Source organism: Drosophila innubila (genome assembly GCF_004354385.1).
Source record: "Drosophila innubila isolate TH190305 chromosome 2R unlocalized genomic scaffold, UK_Dinn_1.0 1_C_2R, whole genome shotgun sequence".
Classification (NCBI taxonomy): domain Eukaryota; kingdom Metazoa; phylum Arthropoda; class Insecta; order Diptera; family Drosophilidae; genus Drosophila; species Drosophila innubila.
The window spans coordinates 19381457-19404726 of NW_022995374.1; the positions used below are offsets into that span (position 1 = coordinate 19381457).

The 23270-nt window shown below is 35.4% G+C and overlaps 4 protein-coding genes across 5 annotated transcripts in view; 2 read left to right on the forward strand and 2 right to left on the reverse strand.

Annotated features, from left to right (window-relative positions):
* LOC117785615 (RING-box protein 2) overlaps positions 1-13587 on the reverse strand; it is a 29955-nt gene extending 16368 nt beyond the window's left edge. Inside the window, exon 1 of the mRNA XM_034623716.1 lies at positions 13346-13587. Coding sequence (XP_034479607.1) covers positions 13346-13499 — 154 coding nt within the window. The 5' untranslated portion in view covers positions 13500-13587. The remainder of the gene's footprint in view (positions 1-13345) is intronic.
* LOC117785614 (facilitated trehalose transporter Tret1) lies at positions 146-11513 on the forward strand. 2 transcript variants are annotated; one of them, XM_034623714.1, is made up of 8 exons: positions 146-236; positions 3074-3353; positions 4714-5726; positions 6197-6347; positions 7990-8115; positions 9022-9807; positions 10338-10623; positions 10687-11513. In XM_034623714.1, the coding sequence occupies exons 2-8, from the start codon at positions 3216-3218 to the stop codon at positions 10872-10874; spliced, it is 2688 nt and encodes an 895-aa protein (XP_034479605.1). In that variant the 5' UTR covers positions 146-236; positions 3074-3215; the 3' UTR covers positions 10875-11513. The 2 variants fall into 2 exon arrangements, with proteins under 2 accessions (XP_034479605.1, XP_034479606.1); XM_034623715.1 differs by lacking the exons at positions 146-236; positions 3074-3353; positions 4714-5726; positions 6197-6347 and adding an exon at positions 7711-7905 and having other exon boundaries at positions 10687-10874.
* A 1777-nt stretch (positions 13588-15364) lies between the features above and the next one.
* Positions 15365-17049, reverse strand: LOC117783604 (probable serine/threonine-protein kinase kinX). The gene is made up of 3 exons (XM_034621064.1): positions 16976-17049; positions 16551-16802; positions 15365-16202 (listed from the first exon to the last, which is right to left on the reverse strand). The coding sequence occupies exons 1-3, from the start codon at positions 16982-16984 to the stop codon at positions 15444-15446; spliced, it is 1020 nt and encodes a 339-aa protein (XP_034476955.1). The 5' UTR covers positions 16985-17049; the 3' UTR covers positions 15365-15443.
* A 5114-nt stretch (positions 17050-22163) lies between these two features.
* On the forward strand, positions 22164-23233 carry LOC117783281 (proteasome subunit alpha type-5). The gene is made up of 3 exons (XM_034620602.1): positions 22164-22266; positions 22323-22470; positions 22534-23233. Exons 2-3 carry the CDS (start codon positions 22338-22340, stop codon positions 23136-23138), a joined length of 738 nt encoding a protein of 245 aa, XP_034476493.1. The 5' UTR covers positions 22164-22266; positions 22323-22337; the 3' UTR covers positions 23139-23233.
* Positions 23234-23270: the final 37 nt, after the last annotated feature.

Below are 23270 nucleotides of genomic sequence, written 5' to 3' on the forward strand. Positions count from 1 at the left end.
CACGTATATACCGATATACATTTACAGCACACAGAGAAACGAGGGCGCGCACAGTGGGAGAGCATAGCGCTCTCACTCTCTCGCCTGTTTTACCGTTTAGCGGCGGGCGAGCACAGTGTGTAAAAAAGCTCGAACGAGTTTCTGTGAATTGGTGTGCGCTATATAAACGTTGCGCATTCGAATCTCGTGCTTCAGTGCCACAATAGTGGATATCACATTTAGTAGTTTGTTAAAAGGTAAAAATAATAAGCGATAAGCGCACAAAATAAAAGCGAAAACTATGCAAAAATTACACGTTCATTTTGAAAACAAATAAAAACTTTTATACTTTATCAAAAAAAAGTAAATTTATTAAAATTAAAAAAAAACTATTATAATCGTGATTTATGTTTAGTTATTTATAGTAGTTTTCTTTGCGCTACAAGTTCCGGTCGGAGTCTTATCAAGTTTTGTGTATTGTGTGGTATTTTCAAATTTATGCAAGCAAACAAAAAAAAAAATCAAAATCAAGAAACTACATTAATGAAATTAACGAATTAAAAAAATAAATAAAATAAAACAAGTCTCTGAGTTGTCTAGTGGAAGAAATTAATGCGCCAATTTGTCATGTAAATTTATGCGAATTTTTGTGTTTGCCCTACGTCAATTCGTTAATTTTCAAATTTAAAGACTTGCCTGGACACTAGTCTAAAGTTATTTAATGCAATAGTTTTACGTAATTTCTGTGTGTTGTAAAACAGCAACAATTAAAACAAAAACAAAATCAACTAGAAATTAAAAAGTAAAACAAGACAAGAAACCAATTTGCAAACTATCGAAAAAGTTTTGAGAACGCGCGACCGTGAAAAATTGTTAAATTTAGAATTTGTTTTTATCGCAACACACATACATACAACGATACAGAGATATGCACATAGTTTAGATACAGTACAGTATGTCAAGTAACTATATTGACAAAAAAGCCCAAAGTAATTAAATAAATCAAGTTTTTATTTTTAATAATCAACGTAAAAAACTTAATGATATTTTAATTTTGCTATTTTGTTTAATAACTTGTTCTTAGAATTATTAAAATCTGTATAAAAAAAAAACCAAGAAAAGCTGTTGCGAATTGTTTTCTTCTTTTTGTCAAAATAGTTACTTGACTAACTGTATGTGTGGTAGTAGTGTATCTGTGAGATTCAAGAAAAGTCGAGTAAACAATAATTGCAAATTTCAAATACAAACGCGCAAAAAATGAAAATGCCTGAGTATTGACCAGACTAACGTGGGCGGCTTTAATTGAAGCAGATTAAAATATATGACTGACCAAGTAGAATATGTATTTATAATATGTAATCGTAACAAAGATTTAATTGTCTTATATATGATGCTGCTGTCTGCGGCTCGACTTTGTTAATTAACAAAAACACAGCTTGTTTTATAAATAAAAATGCCCAAAAAACACGCACTTTAAAAAATTCGCAACGTTGCACTGTTGACAAGTGAGAGACGTCATAGCAACAATTTGCACCTGAGTGTATGTACGAGCGAGTAAGAGCGTGTGACGTTGACAGCACGTGAGCGCATTGTAAGAGAGACGAACTGCAGAAGAGCATGAATTGTGAGCTGTGCTTAAGAGCGACAGCAAGAGAGTTAAGCGCTACGCGTCGCTTTATATATATATATATATATATATGTGAGTTTGTGTACACGAAGTTTTAGTTGTCGTAGGTAGATAATTAGCGATAGGGAATAATAATGTATCTACGTATCTATGTTTGTTCATATCTAGCATGAATCATCAGCAATTCCACATTAGCTACGTTCAAGGTCAATTGCACAATTTTCGGCGCGTTTACAAAATGCACTCACACACACATGTCAGCAAGCTGAAAGCTCCTTTACCTACACCACAAGGTTATGTCATGGCTCGCTAGACCATTAGAAAAGAGCACCAAAATAAGAATAAGCCAGCAGCCAAAGAGGCGTCAGCGTCGGCGACGCTTGCCGGTTGCGAGGGCAGCGCTGTCGACGTCATGGCGCCCACGCGTCGCTTTTTGCTAGCATCACAATCATCACATGACGAAGGAGCATAAGTCAAGGAATGAACGAAGAAAGCAATCAAACGCATTTTATTTAACATTTCTTTATTGTTGTTTGTTGCTTTTTGTATATTTAAATTTTTTGGCTCACCGTTATAATCATTAATTATTTTTGCCAAATAGAAATAAAGTAAAAACTGAATGTGGAAAATTTTGAAAACATGAAAACACACACGTAAACAACATTTTCGCAGACAAAAGAGAAAAAGGCGCCAACAGTGAGCGGCAAAAATGTTGACACAAGTGCTCATAATTAATGTTTATCAAAAAACAATAACACTGAAAATGTGTCAAAACTTTTATAGCTAATAGACCTGAAAAATATTCAAAAAAAAATTTATTTTCGGAAAAACTATGACAGCTGTCATATGTCAAAATGAAAAACAATAAAAGCAAAAGTATGGTGTACAGTTGGTTGCAGCAGTAAATCTAGAAAAATTAGAAAAAATTGTTTATGCTGCGCTTACTTTCTGAGTGACTGTGCACAGTGGTCAATCGTGTTATTAAGAACACTTAGTTTTAGGAAAATATTTAAAGTTTAAATAATTTTTATATTAGAAAAAAATGCCAGTAAACATTTGTTTATTATGCGTTTACTTTTCTGAGTGACTGTGCTCAAAAATTGGTCACTCGTGTTATTATCAAGGACAGACAATTTTAGAAAATTGTAATACATAGAAAAGTTGTTATATATTAATAGTATATTTGTATATTATAATGAAAAGTGGGCGTGCCTTAAACGTGGCAATATTAGAAATGGGGGCTCGCTTTGTCAAGGAACAAATACAGAACAGAACTCGATAAGAAGCAGACATATCAGCAGACAAATTGCAATTCCAGATAGACATTGACTAACTACTGATTAAATAGTTTTGTTCAAGTGGCAAACCTTTTAAATAGAGTCTAAGTGCACTTGTTATCTATTTTTAAACCAACTATTATGAAAGTAACAAATTCTTATTAAACTTTAATTGAATTTCTCTTTGCAGCAAAGACCAAATACAAAACACGCACATTGTAACCTTGTTTACAATTTACAAACAAGGAAAGAAAAATAAAATATAATAATAAGAAGCAAAAGAAGCACTTTGCCCCAAGGTAAAATTCAAATAGTTCAAGTTCATTGATAAGATGAGTGGACGTGACAATCGAGGCGCCGGCAGCGGCGGCGGCAGAGGAGGAGCAGGTGGTGGCGGAAGTGGGGGACACCATCATCAACCGCTGAGCAGCGCCATGGGAAAACTGAAGGAAAAACTAACTCGAGCTGGTGTAAGTATATATATCTCATATCAGAGTAATCAATTATCTGTTATCACACGTGCTAAATAATTTAGGAAATTAACTTTGAAATAAACTAACTGTAGCATAATAATTTATAATTTAACTGTAATTTTTAAATTAAAGCCATTTTTTTAAATCTTAAATATCAGTAGGTCAACTAATCTTTGTCGACATAAACTTAATAAATCAGGTATATTTCAACAAATCAAAATCATTTATTACATCCGAATTCTGATTAGCTCTTTTAAATATTATGAGCAATTTCAGTAAAAATTTTCAAGTTTTCTTAACGTTTGCTTGACAAAACAGACAGTGAATGACCTGCAGACTCATAATATTCAATTTAAAAGCACAATTATATTAAAATACTATAGACAATTTAATTAAAGTCAAAAGTATGACTGTGAATCTTGCATACACTTCTCACTCTGCAGTCAAAATAATAATGAATTTATTTGACAACTCAAACAAATAATTAAACATTAGGTTAACAAAAAAAATACAATTATAGAAAATAAAATTAAAAATTCAAAACTAAAACAAAATTAATATTAAAAATAAAATAATTCAAATATGTAAAAAATTTTAATGTGAAATAAATTTTAAATACTTATGGCAGAAATATTATTGATCTTTAGCACATAAAATGTTTTTTAAAAAAATATAGATACATATATCAAAAAGAATTTTTTTTTTCGTTTAAACAAATTTTTGAATTCAAGTCTTCGACTTTCCTCTGCAGCAAAACTAGTTATCTAAAAAATGTTTTTGCACTTGAAGAAGATAACTTTTATATAATTATTTTTAATTTTGTATGCAATTAAAAAGTTTTTCTTCTGTGCCAAAAGAGTGGATAGAACAACATATCTAAAGAGAATGATCGAACATTTCATACCTGAAACAACTTTTAATGATACCAAAATATAATCCCCTTTAAGGACTATAATTATTATTAAAATTATAGCTTCCTATATTTTGTATTGAATTTAAAAGTAAAGCCAATTCAACTTATAGTTGTTATACCCAAGCTGATTAGAGTAATTTATAGATTGAAGTAGCAGATCAAATTAAAGCGAAAACATTGACAGGAGATAACGATGTGCTGGAATCTTGAATTGGGGGTTAACACTTGGCTTTGATTTTAAGAGTAGCTGAGCGTGGTAATCTCCAATGTCTCAGCTTTGGATCGAGACGAGCTATGTTCATATATAATCAGTAGTCGGGAGCGCAAATTATTAATTCGCAATTCGTGTGTAGCGCGTGTGGTAAACAGAATTGAAACTTTAAAGAATTTAAAGCAGTACAAATTGAATTGAATTTAATATAAAATTATATATAAAATTGTTAGGAGGATTTGGGTTATCAACGTGTGGAGAGCAATTTGTCAGCATCGAATACGGGCACAAGTTTGGACACAATACTGCCGGAGGATCCGTTTCCGTTTCCACAGGAGGCGCCACAACGTCGTCCACAGCCACAGTTGCAACAACAACAAACGCGGCAGCCGCAGCAACAACAGTTGCGTTTGTTGCACGACGTGGACGACGAACCGCCGCTTTCGTTTCGTCCTTTGCTGGAGGACGACGACTTCAAGGAACCGTTGCCGTTGCCGTTGCCGCTGCCACAGTTGCAACCGCCATCACAACGTGCCACATTGCGAGCCAGTGGCAGCTTGGAGTTGACACCGCTGCCACCGCCGCCAACATCATTGGAACCACATCGCGATCGACAGCAACGCAGTATTGTGAGTGGCTTAAACGAAGATCTGCAACGCAGCAAGCAATCCCTGAAGGGATCTCGTGTGTCCTTTGAGAAGACCCGAGGCGAACAGCAACAACAACAACAGCAACAGAGTAATAAGGCAGCGGAGAGCAGCGACGAGGATAGCTTCGAGGATAAACGCATTGGTTTCCAACAGCAAAAGGCCACAAGTGTCGATCACAAGGGCATCCTCAAGGATTTGCGTCACATCTTGGCCACCGATAATCGTCGACAGTTTCAGGCCAAAAAGCATGTCTCATTGGACATTAAAGGCACACGGTTTCTCGAAGATTTACTAAAGGAGTCCTCATCCGAGGAGGAATTTCACAAGACACGTCGCGAGTTTCAGGGCCGCAAACATCAGAGTCTCGATCCGCGTGTCACTTTCAAGCTCGACAAAGTATTACAAGGCTCCAGCACCGACAGCGACGAGGAGGGCGACGACGCCGAGCACAAGCGTTTAATTCATCGGCCCAAGGACATTACCAAGCCAGTAATTATCGACCTCAAGGATCTGGAGAGCGAGAGTGACGAGGACTTTCTCACATCGCGACAGAATTTCCAACAACAGCGCTCAATCAGCACAGATTCACGTAAAAGGTGAGCAGAGTTTTACCATTTATCGTTTTTCTAATTCCCGATTCTTTAGTTTTCCCCTCATTCAATTTTTCCGATCACAAATTCCATAGTAACTCCTTTTACACCCATTTTATCCGATTTTCAATTCCCCTTTTTCCCAATTTCTTTGAAATTTAAATTTCCCGATTTAAAATTCCCTCGATTCCGGATTTCCTTTATTTCTAAATATTTTGACTCAAAGAATCCTTTCATTTTTCCAATTTATTTTAACATAATTTTGAATTACTCCATTGTCAAATACGATTTCCAATTTCTCTAATTCCTAAAATTCCTGAACTACATTTTATATATATACCAAATCCTACAACAGTTTAATTTTCCCGATTTAAAAATACCCTTGATTCCAAATTCCCCAATTACTCTACTTAAATCACAACAAACTCTGCGACGCAATTTGTATATATTTATTTTATTCTTTTTTTTTTTTGCAGTCGTCGACTTTACGAGATGGACGACATGGGGAACAAGCGGGGCGACAACATCCGCCATGCGGTGCCTTTTGTCCGCCAGATCACAGAGGATGGCAAGCCCAAGCTGGAGGTCTATAGGCCCACAACGAATCCCATCTATATATGGACACAGGTAGGTCAAACGAATGACGACAACAGCTTGATCGTAATGATTACAATATGTTTATACGACAGCAATATCATAAACATTGAACTAGATTTATAAAAATTGGCTTTAGTTTTATCAAAAACTGTCTTAAACTTAACTAAGCTGAGTAATCCGTTTATACGTCAGGCAATTTTGTATACATTATTGAAATAAATCACGATAAAGATAACTTAGAATAAACAGACCCAAAGTACAAAGCTCAAATAATAATAATATGGACAATTTTTAAAGATTACCTTTTTGCCAACATAATCGTCAATTATTTCAATAGTACATATGGTAATGGTATTGGTACATGGTACATTAAATTGTCTCAGGATAAACTGAAGATTCTGCTAAATAGCACACTGTTCGCCATTTACATGGCATAAACGTAGCTGATTTTTTTTTTTGCCGGTCTATTGTTGGCTCGTTAACGACTGAGACTGTTTGCTAAACTATGGCGCCTATAAGCACATGCGTAGTCAATGGGAATAAGGGGGCAATGGGAGGGGCTTGATGGGGGGGACTGGCCTTATGAATGGCATTAATATTGCCATAAAGCATTTTGAAGCTCGCATTCATACTTTGCCAGCAATTTAGAGCGTTGTTTGTGGGTTGGAATTGGAAAGCGCGTGTCGTGCTATTTTCGCACGCCCAGATTGACCCCAACACACCCCCTCCACCCCACTACACATTGCCGCCACCGCTTTTTGTTAATTGAAATTGAAACTGAAATAACGCAGTTAGTTAGTTTATGCCGAGACTAAAAATAACCAAATAAAAAATTCTACACGCCCTCAATAACTGATAGATTGAACCCTGATGGACAACTGAATTGAACTGCATCTCTCGCTCTTTCAATGAAGTCCCGGCTTAGTTGCAATTGGCATATCGGCCGTGACGCTACAATAATCCGCCGTAAACCGGCACATAATCTTATACGCTTTTAATCGGGGGAAAATAAGTTGAAAGACACTCGTAAACAGCGTGATAAGCGAATGTCAACTGATCTTTCTCTCTCTCTCAAAAACTAAGACATTTAATCAATTATTGTGAAAACATCGATCAGTCAATATTTAAAAATATAATAATAAAATATATACCATACATGCTTGTATAGTCCGTAATCTATGCGTAAATCCGTGCTAAGCCCGATGCAATCAGTACGTGACCGCACAAATCAATATTTAAAATCTAAACTGAGCATCGGACTGAGAAAATGACAGGTTTCCGTTTCAATTGCAATAGTTGCAGTTTCAGTTTCAGTTTAGTTTTGTCCGGCAAAGCGAAACAAATGCGTTAAAACCAAGTTCCCCAATTTTGTATTCCAAGTCCAGATACAAGTGAAAGGCGGCAACAAGTTGGCAACAAGGTTGCAACAAACTTAACAAACTTAACGAATTAAATTCGAATCGTTTCGATTTGCAATTTATCTAGTCATTTCAATTGCATCAAGATGAAGATCCTTATGCGCGCGGACACACATGTGTCCTTCTCGGTGCCCATCGATGAGCCCAGAGCCAAGTGCACCTACTCTCAGGTAGACAGAGAGTTTACTTCAACTTAATTCATTTTTAATTTATTAATTCATCATCTATAATTTTATTTATTTATTTATTTCTAGGTGCTGGCTGCCCTGAGCGTCTCTATGGGTTCCCTTGTTGTGGGATTTGCCAGCTCTTACACTTCCCCTGCGCTGGTCTCCATGACGGACAGGAATATCACGTCCTTTGAGGTCACTGATCAAGCGGTAAGTTGAAATTAACTCCAGGAAAAATATATAAAAACACTGTCTAAATTAAGAAATTTGCACACAAAAAGGCGCAAAGTTTAGAACTCAGTTTCTATTTATTCAGAAATTTGTGTCAAAAATTGCGAAATTACTATCTAAAAATTTAGAAACTATTATTTATATTTTTGAAGCAAATTTCTGAATATATAGAAACAAATTTCAAAACTTTTTATCTTTTCTCTTCTTAGAAAGCATTTCCTTAATTCCCATTTAATGCACCTTGAGTAAAGGATTGTATTTTTTTAATTGAAGGCGAATTTTTTTTAAATTCAGAAAGTTTTTTTCTATTATTAATATTATAAAAAAAAAAACAGCTGAAATTAATTCCGTGCAGACAAGGACTGAGCTTTTTGTAAATTATGTTAATGCTCAATATTGGATCTTTAAATTTCCTTTCATTAGGCGATCGTAGTGAAAATTTGAGTGGAGATCTGAGGAGATACTATGGCTTATATAAAGTGTTTACTACTCTAGACAATATCTTTAATTTTTTTTGTAATTGCATAATTTAACGAAAATTATTAATTTGCGATCGTAATAAGTATTTTAGTACAGATCGGACTCAAGACTATATTTATAAATTGTCTAAAGTAATATTAATTTCCTAAATTGAAAATAAATAATTATTTTTAATATACGATCGTATTGCAATTTTCAGGGCAGTTTAAGAATGAGGTTTAATATAAATTAAATGCATTTCTTTCTTAAATCAAAATATATAGGAAACGGACATTCCTTATTTCCATTCTCTAACTATCATTGTCTGATTATTAGTATATATTATTCAACGATGTCTTCAAATCTATAACCACCTTTTCATAGGTAAATTTTTAATTTTAAAAATTTTCTTTTCCCTTTTTCCAGGCATCCTGGGTAGGTGGCATTATGCCCTTGGCTGGTTTGGCTGGCGGCATTGCGGGCGGACCGTTTATAGAGTATCTGGGCAGACGTAATACCATTCTGGCAACGGCCGTACCCTTTATCGTGTCCTGGCTGCTTATCGCCTGTGCTGTCAATGTGGCCATGGTACTTTGTGGTCGGTTTTTGGCTGGATTCTGTGTTGGCATCGCCTCGTTGTCGTTGCCCGTATATCTGGGCGAGACGGTACAGCCGGAAGTGCGTGGCACATTGGGATTACTGCCAACGGCATTTGGTAACATTGGCATCCTGGTGGGCTTCGTGGCCGGCACCTACATGGACTGGTCAATGTTGGCCTTCCTTGGCGCCGCATTGCCAGTGCCGTTCCTCATCCTCATGTTCCTCATACCGGAGACACCAACTTGGTATGTCAGCCGTGGACGGGAGGATCAAGCACGCAAAGCTCTGAGCTGGCTGCGTGGCAAGGAGGCGGATGTAGAGCCAGAACTAAAGGGCTTAATGCGTTCGCAGGCCGATTCCGATCGGCAGGCGACACAGAATAAAATGCTGGAGCTGCTGAAGCGCAGCAATCTGAAGCCACTATCCATTTCCTTGGGATTGATGTTCTTTCAGCAGTTGAGCGGCATCAATGCCGTCATTTTCTACACGGTATCCATCTTCAAGGACGCTGGTTCCACCATCGATGGCAATCTCTGTACCATCATTGTGGGCATTGTCAATTTTATAGCCACGTTTATTGCCACACTGCTGATCGATCGCGCTGGACGCAAGGTGAGTTCAGAAAATTTGTTATCAAAAAAAAAAGGATACAGTTAGGCAAGCAAGTGTATTGACAAAATCAAAAATAATTTACATAGCTTCTCTTGCAAAAAATATATACAGGGGTAATCCAGAAATACAAAGCAGCCATTTTTGGTTAATTTTTTAAATTTTCCATTTTTGGAACACCCCTAATACTTTTTGTATGCCTTTTTATTTGATTTTTTATTTTATTATGCTTTTCTATGGTTCTTAGCGCATATAAAACGAAAAGAAAAATTATTTGTCCTGGAATTTTACTATTTTTAAAAATAAAACAGAAAATATGAGAATTTTTATTTTTTCAAAACACTTGCTTGACTAGCTATATATATCCATAAGCTGTCGACTTGGATTCGAGCACGAGATCAACATTCTAACTAGAAGACTTCTTTATCCGAAATTAATAATTTTTTAATAAATTTTAATTGCTCGATTCCCTTATGAATAAATTCAAATATGCCATCATTAAATGATCTAACTAAAATCATTTTCTATTTCAGATTTTGCTGTATGTGTCCGATATCGCTATGGTGATAACGCTGTTTATCCTTGGTGGCTTCTTCTATTGCAAATCCAGCGGCATGGACATGTCCAATGTGGGCTGGTTACCATTGAGTTGTTTTGTCATCTACATTTTGGGCTTCTCGCTGGGCTTCGGTCCGATTCCCTGGCTGATGATGGGCGAGATTCTGCCCTCCAAGATACGTGGATCAGCTGCCTCGGTGGCCACAGCTTTTAACTGGACGTGCACGTTTGTGGTGACCAAATCGTTCCGGGACATGATTGGTAAGTCTTAAATACTACACACTTTAATTTAACAGTTGAATAATTAAATATGTTATTTAACAGATGTTATGGGTGCACATGGCGCTTTCTGGATGTTTGGTGCCATTTGCTTTATTGGCCTGTTCTTTGTGATATTCTATGTGCCCGAAACGCAGGGCAAGTCCTTGGAGGACATTGAGCGCAAAATGATGGGACGTGTGCGTCGCATGTCCTCTGTGGCCAACATAAAACCATTGGCCTTTAACATGTAAACGCTCCTTGAGACAAGAAATAAGGACAAGACAGAAACAGATACAAAAAAAAGAAGGATCTATAAAGCGATCAAACCAAATATTAGTCTAGTGCCCTAGTGCTTAAGTTGTACAACTACACCATAAACTATAGCGATAATGCTAGCGATAGCTCAAGTTATCGTTAGTTAAAGCTATTCAAATGTAACTACAAGATAAACTATATATATATATATATATTATGGGCCGAAATGTGCCTCAAAAGTAGATCAGCTAAAGAATTTCCTTTATCATTATTGTTATTATTATTATTAGAATTATTGTTTTAAACGTTAAGTCGCGTAGTTTTATGATTGATTGTAAATTATGAGTTTTAGCACTAATTATTGTTGACGATATCATGAATTTATCGCTGTAGAAAAATGACATAAAATATATGTATCTAGTTTTTAAGACAAACTTATCCAACAAAAGCCAAAACACACACACTAAATGAGAGCTATTTAATTGGCTATTCGAATAATGAGCATGTAAAAAAAATATATACTTTATATGAATATATGAATCTATTCAGAATATCACTCGCAGCAGCTGCATAATTGTAAATCAATATTGTAAATTATATTTAATGAAAATACAAAAAAACAAAGAAATCAAAAATGAATGCTTTCAAATAATTTTATGTATATTTTGTCCCCTTATTAGCTACGCCTCTGTTTCAAAAATTGAATGCGAAATGCGAAAATGCGACCTTACAAAATGCAATTCATAGTTTTGACAGTGTGCAAATACGTGAACATTATATTAATATTTATTGTTGCCAAATCTACAACAGACTGAGAAATATTCTTGAGATTCTTACACGATTTGCATATGAAAATAGCTACGTAATCAGTTAACTGTTACTATGTTATATTTACATATTTACAGCAACAGATTTTATAAGTACATACTGCTTGTATTTAAACAAAGCCCGAAGATAACACAGTTCAAATCGAAATCTTATCAACTCGAACCAATAAAAGCAAATCAAAGTCGCAGTTTTTGTTTGACTGCATTGATTATGCACTCATCAGATGCAATCAGTAAAATACGTATATTTACTATATAATTATATTATTTTTAGATTTTAACATCACATAATGGGATGCACCAGGATCTAGTATACTTTAAGTATACCCAAGAAAGTGAAAAAAAAAAATCAAAAGAATATGTTAATACCGTAGCTAACAGATTCATTTTAAGAACTGGAACCGAAATTAATTATTTTTCAAGATCTGATACGGTTTAAGTATATTTTTCCAAACATAAGTTAGTTGGACCAACTTCAAACTGTGATAGCTTTTTCAAAACTTAACCGATTTTCAAGCATAAAGTCACTTTGATTATGATTTGGCCTTAAAATTCATTCTGCACTCGAACCTTTTTCGTCTTGATGTTGATCTTGATTTTGATTTCAATACTAAGGGACCCCGCTTTGGATTTTTAAAAATCGAAAGTTTTATATCTCAAGTTTTTACTTTTAATAAACTCCTTATATCGTTATTTGTATGCAACAACACTTAAAATTTGAATTGTAAAGTTGTTAAGTTGCTAGATTCAATTTTTCATAACTTTAAAAAAGTGAGCCGGTTTTCAAACGAAATACAATTTGGATTTTGTTCTGGCCACTAAATTTGTTATGCATTCGAGCTAAAGCGTTAGGTTAACAAAATGCGTGTATATCATTTTTAACACGCAGAAGGAGGCGTGGCAGAGCCCCCAAAGTATATATATTTTTGTTCAGGATCAACAGCCGAGTCGATTGAGCCATGTCCTTCTGTCCGTCTGTTTGAACGCGTCGATCTCAGGAACCATATGAGCTAGGGACTTCAAACTTGTTAAGTAGGTTCCTAGATACCGTACGCAGTTAATTTTGTTTTTTTTTTTTATTTGGATCGGACCTCTATATAAAATCAAGTGTAAGTATGAAAAAGTTTTTGGTTTTTCGAGGCATCTTAAGCAAACTGATAGAATATGCATATGGTTTAGTGCTACACATCCCTGCCAAATTTGGTTCAGATCGGTTTTCTATATCATATAGCTGCCATAGGAACAATCGGTCGAAAATCAACTTTTGGTACAGAGTACCTGGGCACAGGGTATCCTACTGTCGAGCGTGCCCGACTCTAGCCGCCCAATTGTTTTTATTATATTTATTTTAGTTGTGTTGTTGTAATTGAAAATTGTTCTTGGCATAGGTTGAAAAAAAAAAAAGGTTGTATTAAATCATTTTCACATCTCTTTTAATTTAGTTGCCGTAATTCGAAACAAATTTGCTGGTTGAAATATGCTGTGAGTCACTGTATGTTGTGGAATGTAAATGGGAACATGGGCTTTGTTTTGTACAAAGTTATTCTTTAACTGCAAGTGCAGCTGTAGATTTGATACTGCAGTTACTAACACTTGACATCATTTAAGGCACAATCTTGGCCAGGAGCAGATTAACTTACCCATGACTTGAACGCGGCAAATGGCGCAAATGTCGCACTCGACGTCCCAGCTCCACATTGCCACTGCATTCCATTTCTTCAGCGTAAACATTTTCTCCGGCTTGTTGTCGTCTGTCGGTCTGTTGTCCACTGAGTTTTCTCCATCGTCGGCCATCGCTTCGCAAATTCAATTCAATATAATATTCAATTTATTGTTTTTAGCTACTGTTTTTGTTTACGATATGAGAATGTCACTCTGCTTCTTCTTCATCGCTGAAGAAACAGCTGTTCGATGACTGGCCAACCGCCAAATTCACAACATCCACAACGCATGCACCCTGTGCTGTTGTGGACTCAACTCTATTATATGTAGAGCTTGTTACACCCTGTGTAGACTTGGCGCGCAATTCAAATGAGTTTGCAGTTTGTATTTTAGTTCATTTCAACCGCGTAGCAAACATTTCGAAATACAGCAACCGCATAATATAAATATATATATGTATTTTTACAGTTTTACAGTATCATATACCATTCTGCCAAATTGAGGTCATTCTGTAACACAAGCTTCAAACTCTGGTTTTTTGGCTGCGTCTTCTGCAGCTTCGTTACGCTTCGATTGCATCGATGAAGCCAATAAAAATAATAAAAATTAAGAAGCAGCTGCTCTTGCCAACACTTGCAACAGTGTTGCCAGAACAACTTTTTTCCGTCAAATCTGATTTGTCTTTTTTCAATTGTGGCATAAGATTTCTGGATATATTTTTAAATATTTTTATTCCTTTTTGTACTATAACAAAAGAATATGAAAATATTTATATGGGACGTAAATATGCAAGGTTAATATTCGCAAATTATGAAAGTAAATTGATTATCATAATTGTAATTTACAGAGATTTAAATTTTGGACACATTTTCTACCTTCAGAAATATATTTAAAATCTAAAAAAAAAATAATATCTGTTGGTATATTTCATACAATATTTAATTTCATTACAAATATATTTTGTGCCTTTCAATTTTATTTAGAAAATAAACATAATTTAATGAAATCAAAATATTTAAATTTATAAAAGCGCTCAACAAAAATTTTCTATTTAAGAGCACATAAGTTGCTTTTAGAATTAACAAATCATCAACTATTTTTCATATTTTTTTGTTGAAAAATTTAGCTTATTTTTAAACACAAAATTTTTAGCCTGCCTAAAGTTGGCAATAGCTTTACATTAAGCCCCCTCAAATTTTTCAAAACGATTTATGACAGGGAAATATTGCGAAATTTTACAATTGGCAAGTGATTGTTTGGCTCGTTTGGTCAGTAAAATTTTTGTAAATTTAAACACTTAACTAATGTGAATGTGTTTGCGTGTGTATGTGTGTGAGTCTGGCCATTTCCTGCAATTACAGTTAACTATGATGTAATCACAAATCACTTGCATAACGAACTGGCCAAGAATACACAGCCACAACAGCAACAACTAAAACTTGTTAACTGGTTTTCATTTTCATTTTCATTTGCAGATTTCATTTTTCATTTGGAATTCAATTTTCGTTGGTAGCACGAAAGTGTTACGCTATTTTCTGGTCTGTGGGTCTCAACGAGTAATTATTTTTCACTTTCACTCCAATTTCCATGACCCCTTCCACTTTCCCCCAATAAAAAGCAATTTCGTTTTTTTTCAGTGTTTCTTTAGCTTAAAATTTAATATATTCGTACAGCTATAACAACGATACTCGTAATATAAAAGTATAACACATTTGGCTTGAAAATTGATGCCGTCAAAAAATTCGCGAGATGTTTTGAGCGATTTTTGGGCAAGATCTTATTGTCAAATAGCTAGTTAGTTTTGTCCTCTCACTAGCTACTTGTTTATCATCTTCTTTTTCTTCTCCTCCTTCTGCTCTTAGTCCGCTCCTCCTTGTGTTTATCACCCGTTCAACGTCCAGCTCAACGTTGCTGCGTGGAAGCCACAAAGACTTTCTGTTAATGTCTTGGTGCTCTCCATTTTCCTTGTTCTTCTGCTTCTTCTTCGTCATGTTCTTCTTCTTCTTCTCGTACTTTTTCTTGTTCATGTTCGTATTCTTCTTGTGCTCGCGTTCTGTGCTAACGCCCCCATAATTCTTAATAATGATGTTGATGGTGGCTATGATGATAATCGTGATGATCCTCATGATGATGTTCGTGATGCTTGAAGATTGGCACCTCCACGTGATATTTCTGCGGCACGGGAATCTCTTTGTGAATGGGCACCTTCACCTCATGGTAGACGGGAATTGGTTTCTCAATGGGCACCTTAACCTCATAGGGCACTGGCTTCTCTACAGTGTAGGGTACCTTCTTTTCGACAGTGTAGGGTTGTGGTACGGGCACCTTGACATGCACTGGATATGGTTTCTCAACCTCAACCTTGTAGGGTTTATCGACTGGCACTTTAACCTCATAGGGCACCTTCTTCTCCACATAAACATTGTATGGTTTTTCGACCTCAACATCATAGGGTTTCTCAACCTCAACGGGATACGGTTTCTCCACCTCTACTTTAACTTCATAGGGCACCTTCTTGATGACTTCATAGGGCTTGGGAACTGGCACCTCTACTTTCACCTCATGTGGCACCTTCTTGATAACTTCATAGGGCTGTGGCACTGGCACTTTCACCTCATATGGGATTTTCTTGATAACCTCATAGGGTTCTGGCACTGGTACTTTCACCTCGTATGGCTTATCAACGGGATATTTGACCTCATAGGGTACTTTCTTCTCCACAATGTAGGGCTTGGGCACATGAACGGGTACCTTGACGTATTCCTTAACATGCACCGGATATTTCTTCTCTACAATGTAGGGCTGTGGTACCTCCACTTTCACTTCATAGGGGATCTAAGCGAAGAAGAAGAAAAATAGATTTATAAAGTTAAAGTATTTTAAGCTCTTGGCATACTTCGACTACTTTAAGTAATTTTTAAATACTAAACACTAAATCTTTACGGCCAATTTTTTAGTTTTTAATTTAAAATTTTTATAAAATTTTATTTAATTGTTATTTAATTTAAGTTAGTAATTTTATGTAGAATCCTTAATCATTTCACTTAATCGTTATTTTTTGACCGATTTTTTTTTAGTTGACGCTAAGTAGTAAATCTGCTTTTGACTAATTGTTCAATATTTGGTTACAAATTTTAAAAAGCAAGTCCCAAAAGCGATGACTTTATTTTAAAAGCTACTCACCTTCTTTTCAACCGTGTAGGGTACATGCTTAGTCACCGTATAGGGAACTGGCACCTTCTTCTCAATGGTCACTGTCTTGATGTGCTCATGATGATGATGGTGGCCATGATAATCACCCAGATGCAATCCACGCTTCTCCACATTCTTGCTATCCTCCTCCGCTTTGGCTTCGGTATCGGCTGAAGCTTTCTTCTCATCGATGGCAGCACAATGGGCCATTGCCAAGCACACGGCGAGACAAGGAATAACGAACTGCAAAAAGGATAACAAAAATTTCGAATATTAAGTACATATTTTTTTTTACTTGGGGAATATATACTAAAATTCGAATGCACTTTCAGTTCACAACACAAAATAATGCACAACACATAATTCACATGTAATTTTTAAATTTTGAATCTTAATTGTTTTTATCGATCCTTTACCATTCGCATTGTTGAGCTGTTGCTTTGACGTCTCACGAGGAAAACAATTACTCCACAATAAACTGTGTTATACCAATAACGAGATCCAAGCTGGTACTGATTCGTTCAGTCGCTGCACTCGGCTTTTATACACCGAAAAAATTGGTCTATCGCAACGCGCAATTCACCAATTCACCCCTCGCCTTCCTCTTCAGCAGTCACCACTCACTACACTCCTCTTCCTCTCTCTCTCTTTTACATCAAAAACAATCTGACGGCGACTGCGCAGCTGGCACATTCGCAACTTGTTGTTGTTGTTGTTTCTGCATTTGTTATTGTTGTGGATGTTGAGGAACAGTGTTATATGAGCAACTCGTTTCTCATTTTCGACGACAGCGTCGCAACGGGATCTAAATGTGGATGGCATTTGGGGGTTGGTGGTAGATGGGGGAAGTCCCAAACTGCAGGAGTGCGATTACGATTACAACAAGGTAATCGAGTTGTTATCCTACAAAACAATAGCTAGGAAATTGTTACAGAGACCCAAATAAACAGAGCTCACAATACATACATATGTACATATACATACGTATTTCCATATGCAGCGCCATGCTTTGATTTTTCTTATGATAAACAATTGCCGCAACTATCAGATAACCCACACAGCACTACATACAGTGACTCCCAGCTTATTTGACCCACTCTAGTCTTACATATAATACATATAAAATGAATTTCGCTTTAATTGGGAGTCAGATACACATATGTAATTAAAATTTAAACGCAGATTTGTTAATTATTTTTTGTATTTCAAATAGATACTGTTTATTTATTTATTTTTCACATAAACATAAAACCAAATCTAGTGGGTATATTAAACTGTAATTTTTTTTTCGTAATTTTCATATAATATGTATAAACAATTAAATACAAATTTTGTTTTGCGTTTGAGTTTTATTTTATTCAACTGCAACTAAAAGTAGTTGACAAAATAAATATACAAAAAATTTAAAACTATATTTAGCTAAAATTGTGAATTAACAACTAAAATTAACGGGTATATTTATTTAAAGTGTGTAGTATGTAATAGTGCGACAATTAAGCTGGAAGCCACTGTGCATTGTTATTGGCTTTACATAATTTGTTTTTATGTCAGACATTGACATCCCCATTGGTTCCGTTTTGAGCCTGGTTATAGATAGTTACTACCTGTAAAACCAAATGTAATATGATATATGAGAGATTATGTAAATTAAATGTGATTGCATTTGTGATATTGACTCTGCTGCAAAGTAGTAAACAAAGTGTGTGGTAAGTGGCAAAAACAATAAGAAGGTTAAACACAGACAGTACGATGCCTTTTACATATGATTGTATGTATGACAGTTTCAAGTTGCAGAGAGAGAGAGAGAGAGAGGAGACCATAGTATCATATTTGTGCAAGGCTTTGTTATCGATAACAATATGACCCATCTCTTAAGCTGCGTTTTGTTTGAGTATTTGTTGTAACATAGCATTGAGCTTTGAATAAAGCCAAAGGTTACAGCACTACAAATCGCACTATAAACAAAAGAAATACACAATGCAAACACACATACATGTCTGTTTGTTAGCATGTGTGTTTTTGTACATCCCCCCAAAGCAACAATTTTGCTGCCACATTTCACTCAAATTGGCCAAAAATTTCGACTTGAGTCGATGTGGCATGATCATGATTACAGCCTGTAGGAGCCATGAGCGTGACTGTATGTACATACATACATACAGTTGGTCAAGTAATTGTTTTGACAACCAAAAAAAAAAAAAATTTTTCATGTTTGATTTTGCGGATTTACTAAAAATTTTAATTTATTTTTTTTCAATTTAACTCTATTTATTGATTGTTGTTTTTTATATTTTATTATAATTGATAACAGTTCTTAAAACAATTTAAAAGTTTTTAAATTTTATGTTTTTTTTGAAGTCTTATTATCTATTTTTGTTATCTACCATTGTACTAAATCACAACAAGATCGGGCAAATAGAACAGTATTAATGGCTGTTTAAATTATGTAACGACTATCCTATAGTTTATATTTAAATGTCTAGAGTCTTTTTATTCAGTTTCTGAGCCTTATCATCACAATCGCTTTATTAAGCGTGTACTCGAAACCTCGAAAGTGAAACCAATTGACCCCTTTGGCAAAGGTGTTGTCATTATAATATCCGGTCAACTGGCTGTAAGAATTCAAAATAATTAATAAAGGCTTTAACAAACAATTACCATTTCTTCATACCTTTTGTGTCAAGCCATAATGTACCACCGGGCTGCAGAGAATATTTTGGCGCAATTTCTCAATTCATCAGGATCAAATGTGTTAAATTTCATGTTAAAATGATGTGCGAGTGAGTCGCCAGCGTTTCCACGGGCTTCGCCCAGAGTGTGTAAGATATATTTTTTAATTTTATCGCCGATTGCAAATTTATCGTTCTTCTCAAACGCTTCCTTTCCCTAAAAATCCTCAAGGACAACAAGTAATTCTTGACTTCTTTCTGCCGTCAATGTGTGGATTTTATCTAGTCCCAAGACGAACTCACCACTTAGATCTTCCGTCCATCCGCCTCACGATAATCGTCCAACCTCCACCTTGAGTATTCAGGTCACTTTAAAAAGGTTGCCTGCTAAAGTGAATAGGGATATTTCGTAGATTCCCTTTAACTTGGCTTCGGAACAATTGTGTGGATTTAAAAACGAATTGTGCTTATCTGATTACTTAACAGTCAGCTTTCCCAGTCGGTCCTGTTCCTTTCTAAGTGATTGATTAACCAATTGCTTATTAAGCTCGCCTATCAATTTTCCCTGACGCTGTAAATAAGTCAATTTTCGATTCCTTATCAAGACGATCTTTTCTCTCTTGCTCCAGCTCTTTTCTAAGATTTTGAATAATTGACTCCCTATCAAGTCCATATTTTTTCTGTTTTTTCAGCTCCGCTTTCAGACTTTGAATATATGTTTTCTTAACCAGAACGTCTAACAACTTTTCCTGACGAATTTGATCATCCATTGCCTTAACAAGTTCTTCTCGTTCCTGTTTCGATTTAACAATTTGATTATCCATTGCCACGAATAATCCATCTATGAACTTAATGTAATGTTCCTGCTAAGCTCTAGGAAAATATAAATAAAATAAAAACTTTATTTTAAATTGTTCTTGGAACCATACAAAAGGAAAGAAAAATAGGAAATACAATTAATTATTTTTTGAGAAAGAAAATGTCTACATTTTGTGTAAACACTTTCTTGAATAACTGTGTCTCTTTGCTTGTGCTTTGTGCAATCATAGTCATTAAAATTGAATACGTAGCAAGAGGCGGCTATTTAAAACACAACGTGCAGTAACTGTTGCTACTTAGTGTGCGTTTAAAACTAAAACAAAACCCAAATTAAACATAGATCTACACACATTCACATACATACATTCACTTATGTATGTATGCACACACTCTCTTTAGCAGGCATGTGCCATTAGCAATGCATTAAACAACAATAAAAAATATAAAAAAATGTTTCGTACCGCTTCGTACAGAGTTTTCGAAAACCCGCCACAGACGCGGAAGTCAGTCTGGGAGAGACGAACGGCAGCTGGGTACGGGGTACGAAACAATAGTAGCAGCTACAAACATACATACATACATATGTATATACAAAGCATTAACATGCCTATTCTATTTCATAATCAAGACAAGACAAGCGTTGAATTTCGCGCACTAATTGCCCATTATTGCGCTTACAATTACAATTAGAGCCACTAATTCCATATTACAATTCTTGGTGCCACAACAAAACTTATTAACAGTTAACAAGCAACCAGCCACATACAGTTAGTCAAGTTTACATTAACATTTTCTTGGTTTTTCTTTTAATCATTTTTTTTTTCTAATTTATTGTATTTGCATGTGGGTTCTCCTAGAACAAGATGAAAAGAAGAAAAATATTTTGTTTTTATTGGGTTAAAATAATATTAATTCAAATATGTGTAGATATAAACATATGTATTTATACTAATTTTTTAATAAAAGATTGCCTTTTCTTTTAATTTTTATATTTTATTTTTCAAAATTGTGTCACAACTGCTTATTTATTTTTTATAATTTTATTACGGATGCCTACATTTATTTTTAAAAACATTTTATTACCTAGGTTTTGTTCTTAGAAAAAAAAATTAAAATAATATAGCTTAAATATTTTTAAAAATAGAAAATAAAACTCTTTATTTTATTTCCTGTCAAAACTGTCATAACTATTTGACTTACTGTACAAAGTCGCACTTTGGTCAATGACCTTCGTGGGTCTCTGTAACGATTTTGGGTCAAATTGAACCCACTATCTCTTTGAGAAAAGTCATCATTAGATGCTTAGGGAAGGGTTATGTGTAATATTAACCCTGACCTAGTAATTAGATTTCTCATTTTGCAGTTATAAACCACTAATTGCAGTTATTTCATTTGGTAAAGAGATTGTTTAGCCCTTTAGTGTGAATATACTTTAAGTGGAATTCGTTTTCAAGCGTTTCTTGTTTAGTATCGTATCAGTCAATCATTCCAGTCGTTAATATATTTAAGGCCCAATCCACAAGCTAAGCCAAGAGATTACGCAACATCTTTGTGATAAGTCCTTGAAATTGCATTTATTGCATGAAACTGGTTCGCACTTTAATATTTGGATATGTAGTCTACGTTTGATTGTACTCTGTTATCAAAATTGTCAATTTAAATAAGATTCGCTAAGGGTTTTTCTTTTCAGTTATAAATTTGAAATTATACATAATAATAATATCTAATTGGTAATTTTATTTTAATTTCCTTGTAATATCTTAATGTCCACAGATTTTAGTCGCTGTTTAATAAAGTTTGATATAGTTTCTACTGCATTACGAATTTTTGACGCGCCAAAACTGTCGTTAGACAGCAAAGTGTGACCAGTTTCTGTAAAACGCTGGCATTCTACAGCACTTGCAGAAACTGCAGTGGCGCGCCATTTAAATTATTTTAATTTTTCTAGCAACATTTTTGGCAAAAAATTAAGAATTTAATGAAAATTTTCAAAGTTTTAGCCTTAAGATGATAGAGTTAGCAAATATTGATAGTTTATGGAAATTGATCACAATATGAAAATAAAACCAAGCCTACCAGCCCGTTTTTTGTTGCGACATGGATTATTTAAACAAGTTGGCAGCCCTGCTGGCTGTCAGTTTTATACGCAAGTCATTTCGGCATCAAAGTCATTCCGGCATTTGGAAATTTGTTTGTTGTTAATTTCAAAGGCGAAAGAAGTAAGAAATCTATCATAAATTCGAAAAAGTAAAAGTTAAGACTTTTGGTATTGCAGGGAAATACTACAGCTATGTTTATGACACGCTCCGAATACGATCGAGGTGTAAATACTTTTTCACCCGAGGGCCGTCTCTTCCAGGTGGAATATGCCATTGAGGCCATCAAATTGGGTTCCACAGCCATTGGCATTTGCACAAACGACAGTGAGTGATGGCATAAATGGTACACAATATTAAATGTACGTAATTAAATAAATATTTCTCTAGGCGTTGTTTTGGCCGTAGAGAAGCGTATTACTTCACCGCTGATGGTGCCAAAGACTGTGGAGAAGATTGTTAAGGTGGATGAGCATATTGGTTGTGCCACCTCGGGTCTAATGGCCGATGCACGCACCTTGATCGAGCGTGCACGTGTCGAGTGCCAGAATCATTGGTTTGTGTACAATGAAACAATGACCGTTGAATCCTGTGCCCAGGCCGTATCCACATTGGCCATACAGTTTGGTGATAGCGGCGATAGCGATGGCGCCTCTGCCATGAGCCGTCCCTTTGGCGTTGCCATACTCTTTGCCGGCTTTGAGAGTGGCAAACCGCAACTCTGGCACATGGATCCCTCCGGCACCTATATCCGTTACTGCGCCAAGGCCATTGGATCGGGCAGCGAGGGCGCCCAACAGAACTTGCAGGACAAATACACGCCCGAGATGAAAGTCAAGGATGCCATCGATTTGTGCTTAAACACACTCAAACAGGTCATGGAGGAGAAACTAAATGAGACCAATGTGGAGCTTATGACCATGACCATGGAGAAGAAGGAGTTTACCATGCTCAGCGAGGAGGAGGTGAAGAAACTCATCGAGGATCTGGCGTAAACTTTATCATACCGGCATCTTTCTAAACACACATTTGATTAAAAATACATTTATATGTGAATAAAGGGATTCTAAATCGATCTACTTAGAAATTACCTTCATTGTTTTTTTCAGGGAGAATGTAAAAACTTG

Bases quoted from the DNA above. Each gene is read 5' to 3' on its own strand.
- LOC117785614 (XM_034623714.1), top strand. From the start codon at position 3,216: ATGAGTGGACGTGACAATCGAGGCGCCGGCAGCGGCGGCGGCAGAGGA. The intron at 9,808-10,337 runs GTGAGTTCAGAA...TTTCTATTTCAG, and splicing joins TCGATCGCGCTGGACGCAAG to ATTTTGCTGTATGTGTCCGA. The intron at 10,624-10,686 runs GTAAGTCTTAAA...GTTATTTAACAG, and splicing joins ATCGTTCCGGGACATGATTG to ATGTTATGGGTGCACATGGC.
- LOC117783604 (XM_034621064.1), bottom strand. The intron at 16,203-16,550 runs GTGAGTAGCTTT...TTCTTCGCTTAG, and splicing joins CCTACACGGTTGAAAAGAAG to ATCCCCTATGAAGTGAAAGT.
- LOC117783281 (XM_034620602.1), top strand. From the start codon at position 22,338: ATGTTTATGACACGCTCCGAATACGATCGAGGTGTAAATACTTTTTCA. The intron at 22,471-22,533 runs GTGAGTGATGGC...ATATTTCTCTAG, and splicing joins TGGCATTTGCACAAACGACA to GCGTTGTTTTGGCCGTAGAG.